The sequence below is a fragment of the Heterodontus francisci genome, chromosome 23, assembly GCF_036365525.1.
Source record: "Heterodontus francisci isolate sHetFra1 chromosome 23, sHetFra1.hap1, whole genome shotgun sequence".
Lineage (NCBI taxonomy): Eukaryota > Metazoa > Chordata > Chondrichthyes > Heterodontiformes > Heterodontidae > Heterodontus > Heterodontus francisci.
In genome coordinates, this window is record NC_090393.1 from 33627091 (window position 1) to 33641928 (window position 14838).

Consider the following 14838-nt stretch of genomic DNA (forward strand, 5'->3'; position numbering starts at 1 on the left):
GCTGAAACCCTCTTTTTCATGCCTTTGTTACCTCTAAACTTGACTATTCCAAAGCACTCCTCACAAGCCTCACACATTTCACCCTCCGTAAAATTGAGGTGATCCAAAACTCTGCTGCCTGTGTCCCCGCACCATGTCTCATTCACCCATCGCCCCTGTGCTTGCTGACCTACATTGACTCCCGATTAAGTAGCACCTCGATTTTAAAATTCTCATTTTTTTCAAATCCTTCCATGGCCTCACCCCTCCCCATCTCTGTAATCTCTTCCAGCCCAACAACCCTCTGCAGTATCTGCACTTAGCTAATTCTGGCCTCTTGAGCATTGCTGATCCTCCACTGTTGGAGACTGTGCCTTCAGTTGCCTAGGCCCCAAACTCTGGAGTTCCCTTCTTAAACCTCTCCGCCTCTCTACCTCGCTTTCCTCTTTTAAGACACTTCTTAAAACCTATCTCTTTAACCAAGCTTTTGGACATCTGCCCTAATATCCTGTTATGTTGCTCAGTATCATGTTTTGCTTTATGTTGCTGCTGTGAAGTGCCTTGGAAAGTTTTATTACATTAAAGATGCTAGATAGTCAAGCTTTTTTTGAAAGAGTGATCCAATTGATTCTGCTTGCTCTATCCCCATAATCTTCCAGGCAGTGTACTCGGATAATGTCTACTAACTGTCTTTTATTTAATTAAGAAATACTAATTTCTATTCTGATTCTTTTGTCAATTACCTTAATTGTGTCCCCTAATTATCCACCCTCCTTTTGATGGAAACGGTTTCTCCCTATCTACTCTAACAAAGCCCGTCATAATTTTGAACATCTCTATTAAATCTGCCGTGGCTGCTCGAAGGAGAATAATCCAGCTTCTCTAGGCTCTCCTTGGAATGGAAGACCCTCATCCCTGGTACCATTTTAGTAAATCTCCCTTCAAGGCCTTGATGTCCTTCCTAAAGTGTGTTGCCCAGAATTGGAGAAGAATAGGAAGTTAGGTAAAGATGGAGGGGTAGCACTATTAATCAAGGATGGCATTGGTGCAATAGTTAGAGATAACCTTGGTTCAGGAGATCAGGATGTAGAATCGGTTTGGGTGGAGATGAGGAATGCTAGGGGAAAGAAGTCACTAGTGGGAGTGGTCTACAGACCCCCTAGCAGCAACCACAATGTAGGACGAAGTATACAAGAAGAAATATTGGGTGCTTGTGATAAAGGGATGGTAATAATCATTGGTGATTTTAATCTACATATAAATTGGAAAAATCAGATTGGCAATAGTAGCCTGGATGAGGAGTTGATAGAATGCTTTTGAGATAGTTTCTTAGAGCAGCATGTTCTGGAACCAACCACAGAGCAGGTTATATTAGACTTGGTATTGTGTAATTTGACAGGATTAATTAATGACCTCAGAGTAAAGGCACCTCTAGGTAGCAACGATCACAGTATGATTGAATTTTACATTCAGTTTGAAAGAGAGAAGAGCAGTATTTTAAACTTAAATAAGGGCACTAAGTGGGCATGAAATCTGAGCTAGCTGAAGTGAAATAGGTTACTAGGCTAGGAGATAGATCAATAGAGAAGCAGTGGCAGACATTTAAGGGGATATTTCAGAATACTCAGGATAAGTCTATTCCTACTATAAAGAAAAATTCTACCCACCATCCGTGGTTAACTCAAGAAGTTAGATAAGCTTCAAACTTAAGGAAAAAGCATATAATTGCGCAAAGATGAGTGGCAGGTCAGATGATTGATCAGAATATAAAGAACGGCAGAGAATGACTAAAAGGTTAATCAGGAGAAAGAAAATAGAGTATGAGAGGAAGTTAGCTAGAAATGTAAAAACGGATAGCAAGAGTTTCTACAGGTATTTAAAAAGGAAAAGAGTAAGTAAAGTGAGTGTTGGTCCTGCAGAGAGTGAGAATCGTGAGTTAATAGATAATAAGGAAATGGCAGATAAATTGAACAAATAATTTGCTTCTGTCTTCACTATAGAGGATACAAAAACATTCCAGTAATAGCTGTAAATCAGGAGGTGGAAGGAGGAGAGGAACTTGGTGAAATTACAATCACCAGGGAAGTGGTGCTGAATGAACTGATGGAGTTGTGGGCTGACAAGTCCCCGGGTCCTGATGGGCTTCATCCTCGGGTCTTAAAAGAGGTGGCTAATGAGGTAGTAAATGTGTTGGTGTCAGTTTTTCAAAATTCCCTAGATGCTGGAAAGGTTCCATCAGACTGGATAGTAGCAAGTATAACCTTCTTTTCAAAAAGGGGGGAGGCAGGAAACTATAGGCCCGTTAGCTTGACGTCTGTCATGGGGAAGGTGTTAGAATCGATCATTAAGGAGGCAATAGCTGGGCACTTTGAAAAATTCAAGGTAATCAGGAGTAGTCAGCATGGTCTTGTGAAAAGGAAATCATGTTTAACCAATTTTTTGGAGTTTTTTGAAGTAGTAATATGCACTGTGGATAAAGGGGAGCCTGTTGATGTACTCTACTTGGATTTCCAGAAAGTATTTGACAAGGTGCCTCATAATAGGTTATTGCGCAAAGTAGGAGCTCATGGTGTAGAGAGTAACCTATTAGCCTGGGCAGAAGATTGGCTGGCAGAAAACAGTATGCATAAATGGGTCCTTTTCTGATTGCAGGATGTGACGAGTGGAGTCCCGCAGGGGTTTGTGCTGAGGCTTCAACTTTTTACAGTTTATATCAAGGGCTTAAATGAGGGGAGCAATGGCATGGTAGCTAAATTTACAGATGGCACAAAGGTAGGTAGGAAAGTATGTTGTGAAGAGGACATAAGGAGGTTGCCGACCAATATAGATAGGTTGAGTCAGTGGTCCAAAATCTGGCAGATGGAGTATAATGTGGGAAAATGTGAAGTTGTTCACTTTGGCAGGAAGAGCACAAAAGCAGAGTATTACTACAGAATTCCAAGGTGCAAAGGGATCTAGGTGTTCTAGTGCATGAGTCACAAACAGTTACATGCAGGTACAGAATTCTATCCTTTGTTATGAGAGGAATTGAAAATACAGATAAGGATGTTATGCTTCAGTTATTCAGGGCATTGGTGAGACCACATCGGGAATACTGTGTGCAGTTTTGGTCTCCTTATTTAAGGAAGGATGTAAATGCATTGGAGGCAGTTCGAGGTTTACTGGATTGATACCTGGAATGAGCCGGTTGTCTTATGAGGGAAGGTTGGACAGACTGGGCTTGTTGTCACTGGAGTTTAGAAGAGTGAGGGGAGATTTGATTGAAGTTTATAAGATCCTGAACGGTCTTGACAAGGTGGATGTGGAAAGGTTGTTTCCTCTTGTGGGTGAGTCCAGAATTAGGGGACATTGTTTGAAAATTAGGGGTCGCCCTTTTAGGACAGAGATGAGGAGAAATCTTTTCTCTCAGAGGGTTGTGCGACTTTGGAATTCTGCCTCAGAAGGTGGTGGAGATGGGGTCATTGAATATTTTTCAGGCGGAGGTAGACAGATTCTTCTTAGGCAAGGGAATCAAAGGTTATCCGGGGTAGATGGGAGTGTGGAATTCGAAACACAAAAGATCAGCCATGATTTTATTGAATGGCAAAGCAGGCTAGAGGGGCTGAATAGCCTACTTCTGGTCCTAATTCATACGTTCGTATGGACACAATGCTCTAGCTGAAGCTAACCACTGATTTATAAATGTTTACAATAACTTTCTTGCTTTTGTATTCTGTCTCTATTACAAAGCCCAGAATCCCATATACTTTTAACAGTCTTATTAACTTATCCTGTCATCTTCAAAGATTTGTGTATGTGAACCGCTAAATCTCTGTTCCTGTACTTCCTTTAAAATTTAGTTACCATTTAGTTATATTGCATCTCTCCTCATTCTTCCTTCCAAAATGCATCAGTTCACACTGCACTGCGTTAAATTTCATCTGTCGTGTGTTTACCCATTTCACTATCTTTTATTCATCCTTGGGATGGAGGCATTGCTGGCAATGTCAGCATTTATTGCCATCCCTAATTGCCCTTGAGAAGGTGCTGGTGAGCCACCTTTTTGAACCTATGCAAGCATAACGGTTTGGTACAACTGAATGGCTTGCTAGGCCATTTCAGAGGGCAGTTAAGAGTGAACTACATTGCTGTGGGTCTGGAGTCGCATATAATGGATTTTTACAGCAATCCGCTAGCTTCATGGTCACCATTACTGATGATAACATTTTTTTAAAGTTCTATGTTTATTTAGTTAACTGCATTTGGGGTTTGAACTCGTGTCTCCAGGTCATTAATCCAGGCCTTTGGATTGCTAATCCAGTAACAACCACTATGCTACTTGTTACGATCAGGTGAGAAAGGTGTATAGGGGTCTTTTGCTGTCTTCACCTGGTCTTATTGTAACAGGGTTTTATTTTTTAATCATGCTGTGTTTTGAGTTCCCCCTTTGTGAATCCTTGTTTACAGCTTTCCAATTGTAAGACAAAGAAATGAGCAGACAAGGTTTCCTTAAATTTCACTCTTTCTACTTTAAACTTATTAAACCTTAAACTTAAACTCTAATACGGTTAACGCCTACAGATATACGACGCACCCACGCTAGCATGCACACGCGATACACACATGCAAACAGGGACAGAAAAAAACAGAAGAAAAATAAAATGGAGAGGCTTGAGGCAGTCTCTAAAGGGAGTTCCTTGTTACTGTTTCTGTGTTTCCAGCTCGCCGTAGAGTCTTTGATTGTCGACGGCTCTTACTTTTTGTTGGGGCCCAGTAGTCTTCTTAAACCTGGTTCACTGAAGGAGACTTTTCTCTCTTGGTGTTCATATGTCTTCAGTCGTTTCCGAAGCTGGTGAGAGCGAGATGAGAGCAGACAGGAGAGAGGTCTTCTCAGTGCAGGAGAAAACAGCTTTCTGAGTTCAAATTCCCTGTTGAAAGTTCAAATTCAAAAAACTCCAACAGTCAGTCATGTGACTAAACTGGCTTGACCACATCTTTTTGTGTATTCGGTCATCTTAGTAGTTAACCTGGAATGCTTCAACATCTGGTAATCAAAAGTCCATTGTGGATTAAATTGGAGCAGGGAATAGCTCCTTTGTCCTTTTGAAGTACTTGTCTGTTGATATGCTAATGTCTCTCTCCAGCCAAAGTCTCCAATTGTTTTTTAAAGCAAGTTCTTTCTTCACCATCAATAGTTTAAAATCAATGTTCATGTGGCAAAATTAATTTTCCTCATTCTTGATAGGTGGGGGGGCTTGCCTGACATACTGTACCTATCTATGTCTTCCTGAAGTCTGCTATCATTCTTTTCAGTGTTAACTGTATCTCCATGTTTTGTGCCATTAGCAAACTGAAATTTTGCCTCCAAGTCCATGACATTAATATATATCTGATGTGCTGTATCTATAAGCATTCTGTCTTGTTAGCCATTGAGACAGTTTCTACAATTTTAAGTGATTTTACTAAATTTCAATATTTGTTGTTCATTAGACTTATGAAATTAGAAACTTGAATCTTTGATCTTTTTGCAGCCGCAGAACTCAGTGAAGAGACTTTTGCTACATTGCTTTTGATATCTAAGCTGATGAAGGTGAGTTTGATGTATACTGATATACAGTAGTAACAAAGTTAGAAAGTTGCTTCCAAAGTAATTGTTGGTAGGAGCAGAATTGTGAGGTTATAGGAGGAAATTGAAATAACACAATTTCATTTTAAATATTGTAATAACTCACAACCTGACCACCCTGCTAAATCAATTACTTTCTTTGTAGTCTCCCTAAAAGCAATGTTCGGTATACAGATCTTGTCCCACTATATCAACCAACATTTCATAAGACACTAGCACCAATACTGGGACAGGAAGGAACTGTGCTGTTGGGGCAAGCTCCTCCTGAACCTGTCTGGGACCATGATTCCAGCAGAAAGGATGAATAGGGTTGTCACAGTGACTTTAAACTGGTAAATGATGGTTACAAGGCTCAGGTGGAAAGGATAATAGAAATAATTCTGAAAAAACAAAAGGGAAGAGCGTAGAATATCAGTCAGAAATTGTATTTTAAGCATTGCGGGTGAAGGGAAAACCAGAATATGTAAAATAATTAAATTAGCAGAGAGAAGAAATGTTTGAGTAAGCATTAGAGCAGAAGGACAAGTTGGGGCGTGTGGCCCAAATAAACATATTCTTTATACAAACGTACAGTGTATGAGGAACAAATTGAATGAATTGCAAGCGCAAAATCTACTTGCAGGGTACATGATGGCCATTACTGAGATATGACTGCAAGATGGTCAGGACTGGGAACTGAATATACCAGGTTATAAAATCTATTGGAAAGAGGTAGAGGGGGAAGAGTAGCCTTTGTGATTAAGGATGAATTTGCTTCAGTGGTAAGAGGATATAATGAGAGGTAAGCAGGCAGTGGAAACTCTGGGTAGAGTTAAGAAATAGAAAACTATTTAAGACTGTAGTGTGAGTTGTGTATTGGACCCCTGGTAGCAGTTGTGAAGTGACTGAATACAGAATGCAGAGATTAGACAAGCATGTAAGAAAGACAAGAATGGTTTTAATGAGGGATGAAGCTTTCATACATAGGGATAAGCAGGCTTACTTGTGTCAGAAAGGTAATGAATGTTTTGAGTGCATTCAGGACAGCTTGCTGCAGCAATATATCCGAGAACCAACAAGGGGGCAGGCCATATTAGATTTAATACTGATTAATGAGCCACATTTAGTTAATAGCCTCACTTAAGCAAAGTAGGAGTAATGAAGAAAATAATGGCACTAAAGAGTGGCAAATCCACAGGACCAAATTGTTTCCATTTTAAGGTTTTAAAGGAAGTAGTGAGCAGATGCCGTAACTATACTCTTCCAAGATTCTCTTGATTTATGAAATTATGTCACTCCATTATATAAGAAAGGTGAGAGGGAAACCCAGGGAATTGCTGAAAACAGACATTTTTTCGAAGCTTTTCATCTTGCACTCATTGGGACAATTCACAAGAATACCAATGTAAGGGAAAGCAACTAGTATATATTGTATGAGAAGAGAGCGCTGATTGGTTGGCAAGTGGACTCTGGTAAAGGCATTGCCATGGAGAATGCACCATTTTATGGTGACTGACAGTTAACTGCCAAGCTTTGTTTGAAATTTAAACCAGGCAGCTTGACTGGTCAAGGCATTGCCCTGAGGAATTAACCAGCAAATGGCTGTCACATTTTGTTTAGCTGTAACAGGTGCAATGTGTGTACATGTTCTTTTTGTCTGCAAAGAACAGGGCCTTGTGTATCAAAATATGTAGCTTTGAGTACACACACATGCGAGCCCGACTGACAATCTTAAATTGATTGTCAGCATAAGTCAGCACACTGAGGATTATTTAGCAAATGTTGTCCATTTACGGAATCACATCTAATGTTGGACACTGTGTTTTGAGTTTTGCAAGCACAGGCTGGTTGGGTACAGTCTATGGATATTATTTACATAGACTTCCAGCTGGAATTTGATAAAGTATCTCATCAGAAACTGTTAGCTAAAGTTGAAGCTCAAGGAATTGAAGGCAAATTATTGACCTGGTTAGTAAATTGGCTGAGCATCAGGAGACAGAGTAGGGATAATGGGCAGACATTCTAATTGGCAAATTGGCAGGATGTGACTTGTGGTGTCCCACAAGTATCTGAGCTGGGGTCTCAATTATTCACTATTTTTATTAACAGTTTAAATGATAGGGTAGAGAGCCACACATCTAAGTTTACCAGTGGCACAAAAATAAGTAGCATTGTAAGCAGTGTTTACAAAAAGATATAGGCAAGTGTAAAGTCATCCACTTAGGACCTATAAAGGATAGATCAGAGTTCTTTCTAACTAGTGAAAATCTAGAAACAGTGGGTGGTCCAAAGAGACAGGGCTTAATCTTTAAGATCTCATGTACAGGTACTGAAAATAATCAGAAAGGCTAATTGAATGCTGGAAGGATCTATTTACCAGAATGATACCTGGACTCTAAGGGTTAAATTGCAAGGAGCAAATCCTGTGCATGCGCCCCGCCATCTCTGAAGTTCGCCGCCGAGATCGGCTAGTAAAATTCAGCCTAAGGAGAGGTTACACAAACCAGGGTTGTATTCCCTGAAATTTAGAAGGTTAGGGTGATTTGATCAATGTTTTCAAGATATTAAGGGGAAATTATAGGGTTGGTAGAGAGAAACTATTTCCACCAATTTGGGAATTTAGGACTAGTGAACATAGCCTGAAGGTTAGAGCCAGGCCTTTCAGGAGTGAAATTAGGAAACACTTCCACATGTGGTAGAAGTTTGGAATTGCAGTTGATGCTAAGTGAATTTTTAATTTTAAAGTTGAGATTAGTTAACAAAAATCTATCAATGGTATTAAGGGATATGGGTATTAAGTGAATGGCAGAGCAGGCTTGTGGGGCTAAATGGCCTACTCATGTTCCTATGTAACATACTATCCAGGAAGCTAACTGCTTTTCTGAATTCCAAGCTAACCTTTTTAACCTTGTAAAGGTCCTCTTTTATCTTTACGCTAGTCATTTCTGCTGCTCAGATGTGCTATATTTATATTGGTAAAGCCAACTCTGATCCTGGTCTCTGGAAATGTAGGCTCTCATTTTTGTGGTTCATTTGCACAATTGTGGGGGTTGGGGAGGGAGATGGAAAACCTTGATCTGCTAATTGACTTTTAGCCATTCTTAAAGTATCTACAGGCTATTCAGTCATCACACATGTTGCAACCACGACTAATTTGATCCTTATTGCAGAGGTGATGGGATTGCAGTTGGAAGTGAGAGAAACTCTGGCTGACCTTATACTATTATTTTCCTCTATCTGATGTCATGTATTATCCTTTTCTTTATCTGCCTTTAGTAAATGGAACTTATTTTCATTCAGGTGTCTTTGGATACACTTCATATGAAAGCTGTTGACCATGTGCTTGCAAAAACACTGAAACCAAAAGTGCTAAAGCTGACCAAAGAAGGATGTGTTTCACTGATAACAAAGGAAATTGCTGAGACTGTAAAAAATGTACAGTCATACATTTTGGCAATTACAAATCCCGAATGGGCTACTGCTAGTTCGCATCAGGTTGCTCAGGAACTTCCAACAGGTAAATTGTACATTTGCTCATAAGGATCTGGTGCTATGAATAAAATTGATGGAACTACCTTCCACATTCACTACTTTGATTTAATTTGTCAAACCTAACAAGCCAGGCAGGGAACCTATTCTCAGGCACTATGATGATGAACCATTAGATGGTTTAGGCAAAAAATATTTAAAATACAGGCTTTGGCATACTGGCAAAGAACATATAAGAAGTTGCCTACCTAATTTCTGCTGTTTCAATTCTCCTCAGCTCCTCCCAGCATATGTCATGTTGAACACTTAAAAGGAAAAATATCTAATTGTGTAACGTGCAATATGTTTTTTAATGTGAGATCATAAACGACTGAATAAACTTTGAAGTTACGAATCAGCATTTTTTTTTCCTTTTAGCTATGCTTGCTTGCCTTTAACTACTTTCTGTTATATATGCACAGACTTTCTAAGGATCAGGTTTTGATCAGCTATCTTGGTAAAAGCTGAATGCTCTTTGGTTGCAGGACCTGACAAAATCCAAGCCTTGAAATTTTGTCTACAAATGTCAGAGAACTGGTTAAAATCGACAGCACCAACGGTATGTTTAAAATACTAAAATTGGTATCTGCCATCTTATAAAGGAACCAAAATTCTGTAAGGTGACCGGCAAGCTCCTTTGATTTGCTTTTATTTGTTAAAAAAATTAAGATATTCAGTGAATAGTTGTTTGGTAGTAGAGAACTTGAGTATTGCTGAAAATAGAGACATTTTGTTGAAGCTTTTCGTCTTGCGCTCATCAAGACACCGCAAGAATACCAATTTAAGGGAAACAACAAATTTATACTGTATGAGAAGAGAGTACTGATTGGTTGGCAAGTGGACTCTGATTGGTAGAGGCATTGCCATGGAGAATGCACCAGTTTATGGTGACTGACAGTTAACTGCCAAGCTTTGTTTGAAATTTAAACCAGGCAGCTTGACTGTGATTGGTCAAGGCATTGCCCTGAGGAATGAACCAGCGAATTGCTGTCACTTATTTTATTTAGTTGAAATAGGCGCAATGTGTGTACATGTTCTTTCTGTCTGCAAAGAACAGGACCCTGTGTATTAATATATGTAGCTTCCAGTACACACAGATGCGCCACACTGTGAACCCGACTGACCATCTTAAGTTGGTTGTCAGTGTAATTCTTAGCACACTGAGGATTAGACTGGCGGATCGTATCAAACAACATGTCCCTTCCGCTGTTCGCAACGGGCAAGGTACAGGCCGTACCCAACCAGCCCATGCTTGCAAAATTGGAGGGGAGGTGGTGGCATAGTGGTAATGTCACTAGATTAGTAATCCAGAACCCAGGCTAATGCTTTGGGGACATGGGTTTGAATCCCACCACGACAGATGGTGAAATTTGAATTCAATTATTAAATCTGGAATTTAAAAAACTAGTCTAATGGTGACCATGAAACTATTATCGATTTTTCTAAAAACGCATCTGGTTCACTAATGTCCTTTAAGGAAGGAAATCTGCCGTCCTTGCCTGGTCTGACCTACATGTGACTCTGGACCCACAGCAATGTGGTTGACTCTTAAAAATGCCCTCAGAAATGGATTAGCAAGCCACTCAGTTCAAGGGCAATGAGGGATGGGCAATAAACGCCAGCCTCGCCAGCGACACCCATAATCCCACAAAATGAATTTTAAAAAATTATAATGTAACAATGGAGTTAATTTAGCATTCCCAGCAAGGATATGTACTCATTGAGACCACTGAATGGAAATACAGGGTTATATTGTTGTAGCTCGAGCTCCAACCTGTGAATATAGCTTTCCATTGGCTGTGTGGAATAACCCCTCATAAAATATATATTTATATTTGATAAAAATTATAACTGATAAATAGACTTATTTTTTGCTCATTTTAGTAACTCATTTAAAATGCAATTTTTTTGAACTGTTAGGAAAAAGCCCGTCAAAAAGCAGAGGATTCACTAACTAAGTTACGAGTAGAGTATGAGAATTCAGCCACAGCAAATCTGCTGAGAATCCACAACTTAAACAGCCCTGAATACCTGAAATTAATTAAATTTCCAGCTAAACTCATTTGTTCATTGTATGAGCACAGCAGCATTGAAGACAGATTAAAACACCCTACTGCCAGGGACAATCCAGGTAAGCTTTTCTGCAAAAGAAATTGTTTATGCTTGTGTATCTATATTATATAGAGTGCTGAATTTGTGTTATCATCTGGCTTTCTGAGCTATTGGCCGGAATTTTATGCTGGGCGGACGGAGCCGGACTCCGACGTAAATGTCGGTGCCGATCCCGCTCCCGCCCAGCCTGGGGATCCATCCCGTATTTTACGGATCCCCAGGCCTTAATTGGCCCGAGGCAGGACTTCCACCCGCTTGAGGGAGGAGGTCCTGCCTCAGTGAGCTGTCGGCCAATCAGCAGGCCGGCAGCTCTTAGTCTCAGCAGCACCACCGGGAACGGTGGCCACTGCTGAGACTGCAGCCCAGCCAACCGAGGGGGACGCAATGGAACCGGGACAGAAGGTACGTTCGGGCAGCCTCACCAGGGGAATCGGTTGTGCCCTGGTGAGGCTAGGGTGGGCATTTGGGGGGAGTGGGGCATCTTGGATCCCGGGGTTGGGTTGGGAGGCGGGGGCGGCCCTCAATCGGGCACCCTGTGCCCGATTGCCAGGCCCCCCCGGGGTGCAGAAAAGCCGGCAGCTATAGCTGGGCGGCCTTTCAAGTCCTCGGCACACCTGCTTGCCACCGGTAAAATACCCGTGGAGGCGGGCGAGGGCCCTTAAGTGGCTGTTAAGTAGCCACTTAAGGGTCTTGATTGTCCGCGGGCGGGTGGGCCGCTTCTCACCCCCCACCCCTTGCCGGACCTCCGTAAACTTGATCGGAGGCGGAATCGGGGTGGTTAGGCCTCCCGGAGCCTGACGCTCAATTTTATGCCGCCACCATCCAAACCGTTGGGGCAGCGTAAGAATCCGGCCATTAAGTGCAAACTGCCTTCTCAATTTGACTTGATGCATTGGAGCAGACCTACTCCAAAACCATCTTCCTTGTACACTGTCAATATCCTGGAATTCCAAACCCAACATTATTGTGGGAGCACAGTCACCAGTAGCTCTGCAAAAGTTCCAGGAGATGATTGTCCACCCACCGCCACCAGCACCTGAGGGCAACAAATGTGGTGTTGATATTGTTTCCCACATTAAAACAGCTCCAAAATGCAGCCTCCACCCACAACTACCTCACTGAGACTCTGCAGATCTGTACCCACAAAGCCTCGCACTTTCTCACCCCCTGTATTAAGCTGCCTTTCTTTGGCCGATGTAGAGTGGTCTGAGCTTGTTGCATTTTGTTAACGTGGCTCTTATAATACCTGTGCCGAAATATTGCATTATAAATCCTTGTGTGCACCATGATCCAAGGAACCTTGAATGGTTAATGCAAGGATCAAAAGTCTTAAGTATTTATTTAAATAAATAAATTAATTAAAATAAATTAAATATTGGAATGACTGAAGCCACCATTTTCGGTCCCCCCTCCAAACTCCATTCCCTAGCTACTGGCGCCATCTCTTTCCCTGACAATAGTCTGAGATTAAGCCATTCTATTCACAACCTTGGTGTCACATTTGACCCCGAGATCAACTTTTGACCTCATATTTGCACCATCACTAATATGTACGCCATCAATAAGACTGCCTATTTCTACCTCCGTAACATCGCCTGACTTCACCCCTATCTCAGCTCATCTGAAACCTTCATTCATGCCTTCGTTACCTCTAGACTTGACTATTCTAACGCACTCCTGGCTTATCTCCCACATTCTACCCCTCGTAAACATGAGACGATCCAAAACTCTGCTGCCTGTGTCTTAACTCGCACCAAGTCACGCTCACCTACCACCACTGTTCTCCCTGACCTACATTGGCTCCCGGTCAAGATTTTAAAATTGTCCTCTTTGTTTTCAAATCCCTTCATATCTCCGTAACTTCCTCCAGAGCCACAATCATCTGAGATATCTGCACTCATTTAATTCTGGCCTTTTTGAGCATCCTTAATTTTAATCGCTCCACCACTGATGGTCATGCATTCAATTGCCTGGGCCTAAGCTCCGGAATACCCACCCAACATCTCTTCATTTTTCTACTTTGCTTTCCTGCTTTAAAACGTCCTTAAAACCTACCTCTTTAATCAAGCTTTTAGTCATCTAACCTAATACCTCCTACGTAGCTTGGTGTCATATTTTGTTTTATAATGCTCCTGTAAAGTGCCTCAGGACATTAAAGACACGATATAATTCTAAGTTGCTGTTGTATTTGCCCTGTAATTTTTCCCATATTCATTTGTATTTGGAGGACAAATAATATTGAGAATAAGGAAATTCACTGAAGATGAGTAATCTGAATTTCACTAATCTCTGTCATTTTGATGTGCATAAAAATCCATGCCCTCTTTATAAAAAAGAGCTCTATTCTATCAATATTTTGCTAACTGTCATTCAGAATAAACTGGTTTCCTTTATCTGATTTAACATGGGTAAGATGCAACTAATTTATTTGGAAACTGGAAATGAAATAACTTGATTCATATTTGGAATATTTAATGAGCGGAATTTTTTTTTTAGATATTCACACTCTAACTGGTGAACTGGCGAAAATAAATAACCGAGATATAAATAAAATCAGGTTTACATTGCTGGAGGAATATTTGTGTCCTCCAACCAAACCAGATTTGGTAAGTTTATAATCAGCAAATATTGTGGTCAGTTGCATGGATGTAATCTTATAAACAAGCTGTAGCATGTCATGGTCCTGGTTTCACGGTGCAACAACAATGGTTGCCATAATTAACATGGGTGATAAAAACTGATTTAATTGCTATATTGGAGTGTGTCATCTCCATGTATATGATGAAAAGAAAAAAAACAAATGCTGAACATTTTGAAACAATAATGTTGAAAATGCAAATATCAGTCAGTTAGCATCTGAAAAGAAATTTGTGGTTTGGGTTGTGGTGTGATGCTTGGGTTCTGGCAAATGATCTCGACCTAAAGTCTTGACTTTTTTCTAGAAGCTGGACCTGCTGTATATTTCTGTTTTTTCCTGTTCATTCTGTGCATGTTTTACTATTAAAGAGATCTTAGATGAGTGCTGTTTAATACTGACATTTTGCACCACAGTAGAGGTGTAGGTTATTTGCCATCATTGAACCTGCTCTTCTATATTAGTGATAGAATCTTTATCTTTGTTATCCCAATTACCTCTTTTTTTTGTTTCCCTTTTAATACCCTTACACTGATTATCATGGAAATTTTAATTGTTCAATGTGTTTATTCTAAAATAGAAGACACATCCAAGTGTTCGATACCTACTTTATAGGTGCAAAATTGGTAAAGAAATTTTAAGTCTTGTGTTCAACTTTAAATGTAGGTGATTTTAAGTAGCTTTTTTAAAGTTTTCAATGGGCCAACAGCTGTGCACCTTCTTGTATTGTCATTGGTAAGTTCCACAGCTGCCTGTTGCCCTCTTCTCTAGTTTTAATCAAATATACTTAGGCTTTTGGTATTAAAATAATGGCGAAAAATGTTTCACTCAAAAACTTTTTTGTCCTTTTAAAAAAAAAAATGCTCATAGATGTTTAAGGCAAGGTAGAAAAGCAAAAGCTGCTGAAGAGGGAAAAAAATGAGATAGCTTTGCTAGGCAAGTGAACTGATAACTGTTTTGACCCTCCTTCCTATACTATAAATGATTCAGATTTATAAAT

At 40.4% G+C, this 14838-nt stretch overlaps 1 protein-coding gene across 2 annotated transcripts in view; it reads left to right on the plus strand.

Annotated features, from left to right (window-relative positions):
• Nucleotides 1-14838, plus strand: part of kntc1 (kinetochore associated 1) — a 154493-nt gene that overhangs the window by 110968 nt on the left and 28687 nt on the right. For both annotated transcript variants that reach the window (XM_068055050.1, XM_068055051.1), the window contains exons 47-51: nucleotides 5490-5548; nucleotides 8864-9080; nucleotides 9577-9650; nucleotides 11012-11222; nucleotides 13700-13809. In XM_068055050.1, the coding sequence (XP_067911151.1) occupies nucleotides 5490-5548; nucleotides 8864-9080; nucleotides 9577-9650; nucleotides 11012-11222; nucleotides 13700-13809 (671 nt within the window). The remainder of the gene's footprint in view (nucleotides 1-5489; nucleotides 5549-8863; nucleotides 9081-9576; nucleotides 9651-11011; nucleotides 11223-13699; nucleotides 13810-14838) is intronic.